Here is a 12,505-nt window from a genome sequence, read left to right as displayed (position 1 = left end):
CTTTTCCACGGATTGCTCACTTCTCTTTGTGTATTGCGAACTAGATTATTCAGCAAAAAGAAAGCAAGCACAAGAAACGAGAATTGGAAGGTGATGAACTTAGCGCCACACGCGTACGACGTTCGCATCTCCTCCTGTGTCCTGCTCCTGGCGTGCACCACTGTTTGTCCCGGTTCAGGGAGAGTGAAATGCTTCTTTCTCTATACTACGGTAACGCTACTTCTTACTACACCATCACTACGAATGCTCGTTCTCCTCGCATAGTGCGCTCGATCGAGTCGTCCTAGGGACGCGGCGGGCGAGGGTAAGACGGGAGGGGGGGCTGTAAGACTGGAATGGGGGACGGACAGTTGTGGGGGGGATTCGAAAGTGGGGGCTCGCGATTCTAACGGGGACTCACTCTCCACGCGTCTCGCACGCGTTCTCCGCACGCGCGTGGGGGCTCATCGGTGCCCGGTGGCTACCTTCCAGACCTCCTCCACCCCGACATCCCCCCCCCCTCCCACTACTCTGAATCTAGATGAAGGAAACGAGCTCTCACTCTACCGTACGCTCAGGAGAGATTCCCCCCTTCTCAAATACGAAGAGGGGGGTGATTTTCTCCCTTGCCGATTAAAGAAAGCAAAACAGCGAGAGAAGCCGCGCAAAAGGAAAAGAAAGGTGGGTTTGCTGGCGGCGGCGGGCCGTCCCATCTGCCGCAGCCGGGCCCATTGTGGCGTAGCGCGCGCGCTCCTCTCCCTAGCGGCGGCGGCGTTCCTTTGTGGCGTTCCTTGGCGTCGCCAGCTGTCCCCTCCTCACTCTCGCCCTTCTCTCGGCGTGCGCAGGTTCGGCCAAGTGTGACACACGAATGCCGCGCTGCCGTCGGCGCTGCTCGGCGTAGCTGCTGCTCCTGAGGCGGCGGCCCTCCTCTTCCTCCCCTCTCCAGCGCTCCGTCGGTCCAATCGGAAGCCTTCGTCTTGGCGTGATGTCATCGGAGGAAGACTCGGCCGCCGAGGGCCAACTCAGTTTCGCACGCGCCGCGAAGGCCAAGAGGAACACGGCGCGGCTCCCGCGCGTCGACGCCGGAGAAGTGAGAGTCGTCGTGGCACCCCCTTCGAACGGAACCTCGCTCGACCTGCGCCCGCTGCGCAATGGCTTCATGAGCGCCGACGAGCACCTGGACCAGGTCGAGCGCGGCGGCAGCGCACACCTCCTCCGCGACATCCTGCAGGGAGGCCGCGGAGTCGAGGAGGACGACGAAGACGCCGCGTCGGCCGACGAAGAGCGCGACGACGACGACGAAGAGATGGCGGCCTCCGCCGCTGCGGACGGTGCGGGCAGCGCGCGGGGCACCTCGGACGACGAGACGGATGCGAAGAAGGCGCGCGTCGAGAGCATCGTGTCCAACATGCGCCGCGGCGGCAGCAACGGAGAGGCTCCGGTCAGCGCCCCGGCTCCGACGGTCAACGGGTGCAAGAAGCGCAAGCTGTACCAACCCCAGCAGGCACTGTCCGGTGCGGCGGACGACGAACTGCGGCTGCGCAGCCGCGCCGGGGCGGCCGACCGCGACTCCTTCCGCCAGGAGCTGCTGAGGCTCAAGACTGAGGTGGCCACTATGCAGCAGCGGTACGACGAGATGAGGAGCGAGGACGAAGATGACGAGATGGAAGAGGATGGAGTTGCGTCCGATGACTCGACCGCCGCCGGCGGCCGGCTGAGTAACAACAACAACAACAACGACGACGACTGCCGGGAACTGACGACGCCCCCTTCAGAGCTGTCGACGGACGCACCGCGCTCCTCTCCGCTGCGGGACGTCAAGCCTCCCTTGCGCGGTGGCGGCGGTGACTCTGCGATGGGCAGCCCTCCGGGCACACCACCGGACGACTTCCGTCACACCCGGCTCTCCGACGCCCCCCGGCAGACGTGCATTGTGAGACCTCCGCCCATGGTGTTTCCCCAGGACATGGAGCGGTTGGTGATGACCATAAAGACCGAGATGGCGTACGTCATTCCGCGAGTGATCGACAACGTGTTCTATCGTTACGCGCGCAGCCAGGCGCCCGACGGCCTGGCTGCCGCAGCGACGGCAGCCGCGGTTCAACAGCACCCTCCCCCGCCGGCACCGACGACGGTGGCCCGGAGACTGGACGGCGCGCCGCCGTGTCGCGACGACCAGCGCAGTATGCTGACGCAGATGCTGGACCGCAAGTCCCCGCGGACCAAAGTCCTGGACCGAAACCGACTGAACGGCCACCGAGGTTCTCCCGGCGGTCCCACGGAGCGCTCCTTCTTCCCGGGCTCTTCGTCGACGCCCCTGAAGAGCAGGCACACGCCCCCGTTCTCGTCTTCGGAGCCGGTGATGCCCGAGCAGACCGAGGCCATGTCGCTGGTGGTGCCGACCAAGAAGAAGAGGCACAAGGTCACGGACACGCGGCTGGTGGGTCGCGAGCCCGGCAGCCCCTCGTCCAAGGAGTCGCCGGGCGGCGGCGGCGGCGCGGGCTTCCCGCCGCCGCCTCTGGTCCCTGTGTCTCTGAACACGTCGGTGGCCATCCCCAACCCGAGCCTGCACCACGCGGCGGCCGACGTCTTCTTCCACCACGTGGACCAGCCTCGGCTGTACGATGAGCAGCCGCTGCCCCTGATGCTGGCCGCCCACTCGCCCGCCGAGGCGCCCCCGCACCGGTACCCGTCGCTGGCGGGCCCCAGGGTCCCTCCTCCGCCGCCGCAGGACAACGACTCGGATAATAGCCAGGAGTACGACTCCAGCAGCATGGCCATGATGTCCTTCCTCAAGTGAGTACCCGTGTTTCCTCCCATCCTCGCATGCTCGCTGTACTGCGGGCTTCACTGCCTCGCACGCGTGCATTGAGTGAGAGTGTGACTCGGTGGTTCGAAAGGGGCGGAGCTCACACGGCGATCTCGCTGGAACAGCGCGGTGTTATCATCATCATCACCTTCGCAATTTTTTTGTCACTTACACAATCGAGCCATTGCACAAGAGAGAGCGAAAGTGGAAAGCTGCAAAGTGGGAGAGCGGAGAGTAGATTGATCATGAAAACTTTGCTGCCCGAACGAACGGGACACCGAACAAATTCGTCTATCTGAACTTCTCAAAAGAGATTTATCTTCAGTGATACGTTGCGTGCAGACACGCATGTACTGAAATGGTATTTTAAAAAATGATCTAACGCGCGTGCATTAAAGTATACCGCAAGCTCCGGTAATGATAGGGAAAAAGAGAGACCGGAGAAGTAAAAATTACTGGAGTTGGGAGCGCGTTGCTTGAACACGTGCTGGTCAAAATTGACAAGCGTCGCAGAGAACGCCAACCCGCCATTTATAGCAGCTATGCGCTAAAGTACGTGGTTTCAAGCTTGCTAACTATACGTGAAGTTTGAAAGTTCGAAAGGTAGTCGTGCGGGTGTTGCGGTTTGAGCAGTTTGAACTAGTACAATATGAAATATAAGACCGGAAGTAACAGTAGGAAGGCAATCCCATCGTTTTGGGCACAATTCTCAGTGTCGAGCTGATACTGTTCACTTACATACCAACGGTAAACTAACTTTCAGACAGGAAAGTTTTCGCCATTCTCTTTACTATAGTACACCGTGCCACCAGGTTGCGTTACCGATGTAGCAATAGCACGCCCATATGTATTCGCATGGTTCAGCTTTAGGTTAGCTGTTCTGCCAAATTAAAATTTGAAGCCACCTGTATGTGACACCGTGCTTCCTTTACAGTGTGCTTCCCATCTATTTCTTTCTTTACTCTTCTTTCAATCTCCCCCATCCCTTCCCCCTGCGCAGGGTAGCATAACGGTTATGCCAAACTGGCCAACATACCTGCCTTTCCTCTCTTTCGTTTCCCTTCCTTCTACAGCTTCGTAAGTTTTACGCTATTTTCAATATGAGCAAGCGATTTCTTGCCAAACTACGTAAGTGAAGAGCGGACAAGTCCGTCAGTCCCGTATGTTGGAAGGCTAAAGAGTATGTTCTATACAGGGGGGCCTTATAGCACTTCAGTTTTGCCCGTTGTGGGTTAATAGGGATAACGGTGAGACATGTGGCCAGGCTTACTGTTTTTGAAGTATTTGATTGATTGATATGTGGAGTTTAACGTACCGAAACCACCATATGATTATGACAGAGCGCCAAATAGTGGCGGGCTCCGGAAATTTCTACTACCTGGGGTTCTTTAACGTGCACCCAAACCTGAGCACACGGTTTGAAGTATTTACAAAGAACCGCTTAAACTGCAGAGCCACCTTTTTCAGATGCTTCAGTAGTATTACTTCAGGCAATATTATAATTATGCAATAATTTCTGAGGTTTAACGCCCCAAAACCACCGTATGATTACGAAAGACGCAGTCGCGGATGGCCCAGGACATGTCGACCCCCTGTGATTCTTTAACGCGCAATTAAATCGAAGTACGTGGGCCTCCAGCTTTTGCGCCTGCGGAGAAATTGAGGGCTTCACGGCCGGGATTCGATCCTGAGACCTTTGGGCCAGCAGACGAGCACCATATGCACTGGACCACTGTTGCGGGGCAATCATTGGGCCAAGTATTTTCTATTAAACTATCAGAGGGCCTGAAAGAGAACAAACATTGACAATTGTTGTTTGCCAGCATGAAAAGCGCGACAATTAGCGCGTCATAAGCGTAATTAAGACATTCTTTATGTCAGTTCTAGTACGTCATTGTTTATAGGAGTTGTGTTAAGCTTCGAAGACATACTGTTTTGTTAGAGCATCGGACTTGTAAGAATGATATATTCTATATAACGAAAGGTGTGCTTATCCGAAAGCTTGGAGTTAACTAGCACACTTAACGTGCTTGTTGGCTAATTAAGGGATTTATGGTCGACGTGCTTCAAATTCACATAAAAAACAGCGCCAATAACGAGGCACAAGAAAAGAAGGAGACAGACAGTGGCACTGACTTACAACAAGATTTATTTGCTGGAACCGCACAATATATACTTGAGCAGTATCTGACAAAAAAAAGGGGGGAAATACAAATCAAAGAAAACTGAATTCACCTAACACCCGAGTTTTTTTTTTTTATGAGAATCATGTCGTACCAACTCGCCCAAGCATCCGCGTTAGCTTCAAATTCATCTATAACTGACTATAGGTGATACATTAAAAATGAATGTGTGTAATAACTTATGGCGTTTTACGTGAAAAAAAGCATGATATGGGATTATGGGGTGCGCTGCGGTGGAGATCTATGGACATTTTGACCGCCTGACGTCCTTTAGCGTCCACTGACACCACACACCGCACGGTCCTCTCGCATTTCGCCTCGAACTAAGTGCGACCGTCGCGACGGGGATCGAACCAGCGACCTTCGCGTCAGCAACCGAGCTATACGCAGCCACTGTACCTTCGCGGTGGACGTAAATCTCGATTATCACTTCGCAAAATGAAAGGAAAGTTCCCATTCCCTCGAAATTAGCGTGTGACTCAATATCAGTCACTTTTCCTGTGGCGTCACGGAGTTCAACTGCATTTTCCTCCCACACTAGGGATGATTTGCCAGAGAGAACAGATGTGTACCTGTTTCAGTTCATGTTGTTTTTTTTCTTTATGTGTTCATTTTTATTTTGGATAGCTACTTTTTTTTTGCTGCAGAACATACAGAAATGGAGTAGCCGCGGTAATAGGTAACCTCAATGTGATGATGTAGACGCGTCACAATCCACATCATCGCGCTCAATCGCTCCACAGCAAGCCGGTTAAAACAAAACAGCAACTTGGTAGCGCAACTTTTTGATTTCTCTTGAACTTCGACATCATTTTTCTTTATTGACCTGGTGTAAAAGTGGACGTCGGGAGTAATGAGCGATTTCGAAGCGTAAATTTTAAATTTGTTTGTTATTACTGTAATTTATACTCACGATATAGGCTATACTGTCTGGTTGGTACGGCAATTATTAGTACGGCAAAAAACAATTATTGCACTATTTCTGTTTTAAGTACGTACTTTCCTCTTTTTGTTAAGATTATTTCATACTTGAAAGGCCTGAAAATTGACATTACCGATTCTCGGTCAACCCTCCTCAATGGGTATGAGCCATGGCTGAGAACCAATCATCATCATCATCATCATAATCATCATCAATAAGGCGTCGAGTATCCTTTAGCTGTTGAATTGATGGAGCATATATACAACACAACAAATACACAAGCAGTGGAATAGCGAAAAAATCAGCGACACTTGCTAATAAGTCGCGCAAGGAAAAGTCACATCAGAGATGATTGGCACGTTTCATATTCATATGGGCACTAAAGAGAAACAATGAGTTGTTTATAGATTGATTAACTGCACTGAGGACTCTAATGTCTTAAGTTTCACTGTTGTAAGTTCATTATTAGCGGAGAAAATCGAGGTTGACGTTCGACTTTTGAATTTCGCGCCGTGATCTCTGCAAGGTGACGTAAGAAATTCCACAATGTATTTTTTCGTATTTTCGCGAGGTCGGCTTGATGTAATTTTCTGAGACTTCGTATGCTTAGTCTATGGCACCCACTGACTACAATGTACTTCAATTTCATTGAATATACGCTACGTAGGACCAGGTAGACGCCTTCGAAAATTGATGACGTCACAGTGTTTAGTGCGGGAATCTCCAGGTGGCGCCTCCTACAGCAGTTTCTTTCCGCGCGTTTCCTCGTTTACCGAATGTCGTGTCGCATTAGGAGTGGCATTTCCGGGATTGCAAAATTTTACTTTTCGGGGTTGCGAAACTGTACTTTGAAGAAGCTCTTGTAGTATTTAGCGCCCCCTTTAACCATCGGTGCAGAATGCTTGGGTGGCCATTGGGCGAGAGCCGTATCCTGATGACGATAATGTTCGGACTACGTCGTCATCATCCTCATCAGTCTGACTATACGCCTACTGCAGGGCAAAATCCTCCCTCGTGTTCCGCCAATTAACCCGGTTCTGTGCTTGCTGCTACCGCGTTGTATCCGCGAACTCCTACCTAGGAAGCACCGCAAACTTTGATCATATCAGCTCTGTTGCGAAATTTCTATAACGAACATATCTGCCACAGAAATGGGGGAAATCTCTTCACGTTTCAGCTTCTCCTCTTAAGTTGCCAACAATCCGTACAGAATGATTTCGATCCATCATCAACCTCATTCTCACCGTCGTCAACACCCTCTCCATACTTTCTTTACCACCTCTTTCCCTTACCTAACGCTGAGTAGCAGGTCATAAAATTGATTCAGGCCGACCTCTCACTCTCGTAATAAACCTCTCTCTCCTGGGCAGTGATTGGTGGCACGCTGGTTCATGATTATAACAATGTTCCATCTACTACACTCGGGAAACATCGAGCATAGCAGCTCGGCTGTAAAAACACGCATACGACAAACAACACCATCGCAACGTAAATGAAAAAATGTCGAATCAGTATTGTTTCTTCATTATTATGGGAGTGAGTCTGCACACGTGGGCAACGTAACAGTTAGCACGTCATAATAACTATGACATGTGCAGAAGAGACTTAATGTGCTACCAGCATAAATGCCTCAGTGATTTCCAGTGTTGGCCTCCGTCTTCGCATAAGTCCAAACGCACTAGAGCGGAAGCGGCGAAATCCCCATGGATGATGTTTAGGCGTTTCTGGGATTGTATACGTCAACATCATCTGGCGAGACGCGCCTCTCATCCGTCAATTATTATTATTATTATTATTATTATTATTATTATTATTATTATTATTATTATTATTATTATTATTATTATTTGGAGATTCAAAACACTTCATGACACAGATGGAGTAGCGAGAGAACAAGCAGACAGTTGCCGTGTTCGCTTTCTTCGGGATGGGGGAAACAGAGGAAAAGAAGGCAGGAAGAAAGCAAAAAAAAAAGAAACAACACAGACGTGTAATTGAATAAGTGCTTACATGAAAAAATCCTGCGTGGTGAACTGAAGCATCTACTCTATCGCAGTGCGTATACGTTGTCCGCGCAAAGAAGTGTTGATTTGAAGTTCCATTACGAGCAACAAAACACGAAGTTCGCTAACTGTGTGTGTTTAGAAAAAAAAGTGTTTAACGATTAAGTGTTTACTCAGTACTCTACTACAAGGGAGCCATCAGGCACTGAGAGCTGCGCGTTGAAAAAAAAAAAAGAGTCTAACGATTTCGAGTAGTTCGTACTCAACTATGAGAGAGCAGTAAGCCGTCCGGGCACGTGTATAGAGAAATTCATCATCATAAACAGGGGAAATTTACTTCGTTTAGGCCCCGTCACGGTGGTCTAGTGTCTAAGGTACTCGGCTGCTGACCCGCAGGTCGCGGGATCAAATCCCGGCTGTGGCGGCTGCATTTCCGATGGAGGCGGAAATGTTGTAGGCCCGTGTATACTCAGATTTAAGTGCACGTTAAAGAACCCCGGGTGGTCGAAATTTCCGGAGCCCTCCACTATGGCGTCTCTCATAATCATGTGGTGGTTTTGGGACGTTATACCCCACAAATCGATCAATCAAATCAATCAATTAACTCCGTTTAGAAATAGTTCCTAACGATTTAGCGCACGAGGTAGTTGACTATGAGAGAGCCTAAAGCCGTCCCGCGGGCATCACACTTGATGCGTAAGGATGAACGGAACGCGGTGGATATTCACGATGACTGGTATGGTTATTTCACTATATACGGTGAGAGTACGGCAGCTTCATCACTTCCCGACTAACCGTCAACGTGGTCCCGGTGAAATGAGAGCGTGACAAGCAAACGTTTCGGACAACTGGTCGAGAAGGAATGTCAGAGGAGGTCAACTGTTGTTGTAACATACGCGCAAGTAACTTTTATTTCAAGATTATTGATAATTACTCTTACAATCAAAACAGTACGCGAATGCGTGGCTGCATTGTTGTCTCATTTTACGACTTGGAATCGAGAACATTTTTGTCAGTTCTTTTTACGAGCCCCATTGCGTACTTATTTATTTATTTATTTATTTATTTATTTATTTATTTATTACATACTACAGATCCTTAGGTCCAAGCAGGTAGACAGTTTCAAAAACGGCATAGTTGATACAATAAGTGACATGACAAACGTAACGTATAATTGATATGTGGGGTTTAACGTCCCAAAACTACCATATGATTATGAGAGACGCTGTAGTGGTGGGCTCCGGAAATTAATTTCCACCACCTGGGGTTCTTTAACGTGCACCCAAATAGGAGCACACGGGCCTACAACATTTCCGCCTCCGTCGGAAATGCAGCCGCTGCAGCCGGAATCTGATCCCGCGACCTGCGGGTCAGCAGCCGAGTACCTTAGCCACTATAGACCACCGCGGCAGGGCAAACGTAACATATAAGTAAAAACGAGTGAGAAACAATTTTATATGTCCCGTCTTGAAGGGCCACGAGACGGTAAGGGATCCCTCTCCCGGTATGCATAAAATTATTTTCGACAAACTTGTCGTCTTGTAGTGACGTGTTTTATCGACTTTCATCGTCTGTCTCACGCATTTGTTATAATCACTGTCTCTCTAACGAACTAGCACAGACTACAAGTAACGTTCTCCTGAACTCACTTGCGATCTCTCTTCATCTGCAATTCATCTGAGTTTCGCGTCAGTCTCAGCATATCAGCGTCTTATACATTTGCACAAGGCACCACGCATATAGAACTCGAAACATTGAGGCTCGTGAAAATGAGTCTTTTCATTTTCGGCTTTTTTTTTTCTTACTTCTGTTTGATATGTGATTAGACAGCTACTGATGATGATGCTGATGATGATGATCCTTTAGCATTGCTGGCACTCGCCCACAAAGGGGAATCGGCCAAGAACCGGGCGGCAGGAATATCAAGAGAGTTAGCTATGAGTCAGGCATTCTGGTTAGGTGTGCATATTTAGGTGTGCATATTTGATTAAGAGGTTGATAATGTCAGGTGTGCATAGATTTGATAATGTTAGGTGTGCATATTTGATTAAGAGGTTGGCCGGTGTCACACGTGCCCGCAGTAAGCACAGGACCGGGTTAAGTGGTGGAACGGGGGAGAGAGGCCTTTGCCCTGCAATAGGTGTGGTCAGGATGATAATAATAGTAATGACGACGACGACGACGACGACGACGACGACGACGATGATGATGATGATGTTGATGATGATGATGATGATGATGATGATGATGATGATGATGAAGCGTCTGTTCTTTGTACCGTGGTTCGCGCTGCTTCCCGTTTCCTTGAGGATGTACCAACCGGTAAGCAATCCATGGCAAGTAGTGATGACGATTGCAACGCACATGTAACGCGCCTGCTGCTACTTTTTAGCTCTCAGAGGTGTCAAACATAGCGCGTGCAGGTTCCAGAATTTTTGAACATGACAAATTCGCTGCACATACCATATACAACTCGAAAAACACTGACACTGTAGAGTCCCAATGGGGGATTCTTAAGAGCGAAAGGAAAAGAAAAGTGAGCCCCGTAACTGTCTGCTTCAGTGAGCGACACCTCAACAGTTGCTCACAAGGGATGGGGGTGAGGTGGGACAAAAAGGGTAGGAGTAAAGGTGTAGAAAAGAGGAAGAGACGTGAGGTGGTAAGCCAGAAGAAGCGACAGCAAACTAAGGGGATAGGAGAGATAGGAAAGATGGAAACAGAATGGCTAACGTACCCTGATGAATTACATCAGGTTGATGAACCTCGTGATCTGTGCTCAACGTTCAAACGCGCGCTGCATTGTGTACACCATTGCGCAGGTACTTCAACGGAGCCGGTGGCCCATCGTCGCACGCCCCGGCCGCGGCCGGCCTTCCGGGAGGGCCGGGCAGCCAGAGCGGCAACCACGGGAGCAGCCGGGGCGACAACGCCTCGGTGGCGTCGGACTCGCCGGGCTTCAAGTCTCTCGGGGGCGTCGGCGGCGGAGGCTACACCACCACCCTGACGCCCATGCATCTGCGCAAGGCCAAGCTCATGTTCTTCTACGTGCGGTACCCGAGCTCGGCCATCCTCAAGATGTACTTCCCGGACATCAACTTCAACAAGAACAACACCGCGCAGCTCGTCAAGTGGTTCTCCAACTTTCGGTGAGTCCACCGTCCATCTCCCATATGCTCTTCCTGTAGCTTTCTGTAGGTCTTTCCGTCTGGTGCGATGACGAAAAGCGGCACTGAAGCACCGACGCGCGGGCAGCGAACGCGAAGTAGAGAAATATAAGAAGCACATAGTAGAACCACCAGCCAACGATCGGGCGTTGTGTCTGTTTGTCAACGTTGCACTATTTATATATGCACGTATAACGCAATCGTTTGATGACCACGCAGTTTGTCAAGGTGGTTCAGTTGCGATTATTTAGTGCCGGGTGTACGATCGCTTAATGTTGGTAAACACTGTCACAGTTATTCAGTTGCAAGGCTATATAGAGGTGACTTTTGGCACCACACCAAGTACCATTACTATTATCGGTAAACTGTACTGGCGAATTGTATGGTATATGTACCTGTAAGTGGTATTTCTATAGACATACCTCTAAATTGTAATTTATGTGTTCAGCGACTGCACTGTAAGCTGCACTAGGGAAACATCAATACACCTCGCCACATATTTCCAGAGGAACATTTGTCCACGAATATTTCCTGTCAATTTACGGGCAGGCACCTTCCGAATGTTGCCGAAATAAAAGTTGACGTGCCGATATGCGCACAAACAGGGACTACACAGAGGCGTCGGCGTTTCTTCTGTCGGACATCTTTTGTTCTACTTTAAAAAAAGGGGGGGGGGGAGATTTTACTGGGCACAGCTGCCTTTAAAGAATTTATTTGTTTATTTATTTATTCATACTGCAATCCCTATTACAGAGATTTTAGCAGGGTGGTTACAGATATAATTTTCACAATGTTGGCACTCAGGAATGCATAAACCAAACGAGCAAACAAAAAAATAGAATCGAACCACATAGACGTGTTCATTAATTGAATGGCACCGAAACAACTGCACATTTTCGTCGGGGATCCCTCTGAGAGCTTTGCAAAGAATCAGCAAAGAAACACACAAAAAAAAAGATCTTTCAGAACGAGACACGAGCGTGGCATGAAAAGCTAAACCTTTCTCTCAAGTGCGGCAGCTGAGACTATAATAGAGTTATGTACTCGCAGTTATTCGAGATTCCGACAAAACAGGTGGCCCCGAAAGAAGTGAGTGCATACAACACTCGATATGAAGAACAAGCTGTTACGAATTTGCAGCTCCAAAGAGACCACATACAAACGACAATGCCTCGGTCAAAAAAAAAAAAACGCAACGTCACAAAAGCGTACGCAAACCATCACAACCACCGCTGCCGCCACTCTTGAAGGAAGGTCCTTCTCGCCACGCGAGCTTCAAGCACCGCCCGAGGGTGCTGTAGCTCTATTGCTTTCTGTATTTGTTTACCATTTCCCTCAAGTGGCAAAGGTTGTGGTGTCCTCGCCTGAGAGAGAGTTACGGCTCCGCTCACCCTTGTTCTGCCTTTTAGGGGCGAAGCTCCTTAGGGCGTGGGCTGTGCGTCCCC

At 49.6% G+C, this 12,505-nt stretch overlaps 1 protein-coding gene across 1 annotated transcript in view; it reads left to right on the top strand.

Moving 5' to 3' along the window:
• Window positions 1–835: 835 nt before the first annotated feature.
• Window positions 836–12,505, top strand: part of pros (homeobox protein prospero) — a 44,509-nt gene continuing 32,839 nt past the window's right edge. The window contains exons 1-2 of the mRNA XM_075867470.1: window positions 836–2,775; window positions 10,716–11,042. Coding sequence (XP_075723585.1) covers window positions 965–2,775; window positions 10,716–11,042 — 2,138 coding nt within the window. The 5' untranslated portion in view covers window positions 836–964. The remainder of the gene's footprint in view (window positions 2,776–10,715; window positions 11,043–12,505) is intronic.

This window comes from Rhipicephalus microplus, chromosome 6, assembly GCF_043290135.1.
Source record: "Rhipicephalus microplus isolate Deutch F79 chromosome 6, USDA_Rmic, whole genome shotgun sequence".
Lineage (NCBI taxonomy): Eukaryota > Metazoa > Arthropoda > Arachnida > Ixodida > Ixodidae > Rhipicephalus > Rhipicephalus microplus.
The sequence above is the reverse complement of the archived record's forward strand: the minus strand, read 5'-3'. Positions and strand labels throughout refer to the sequence as shown.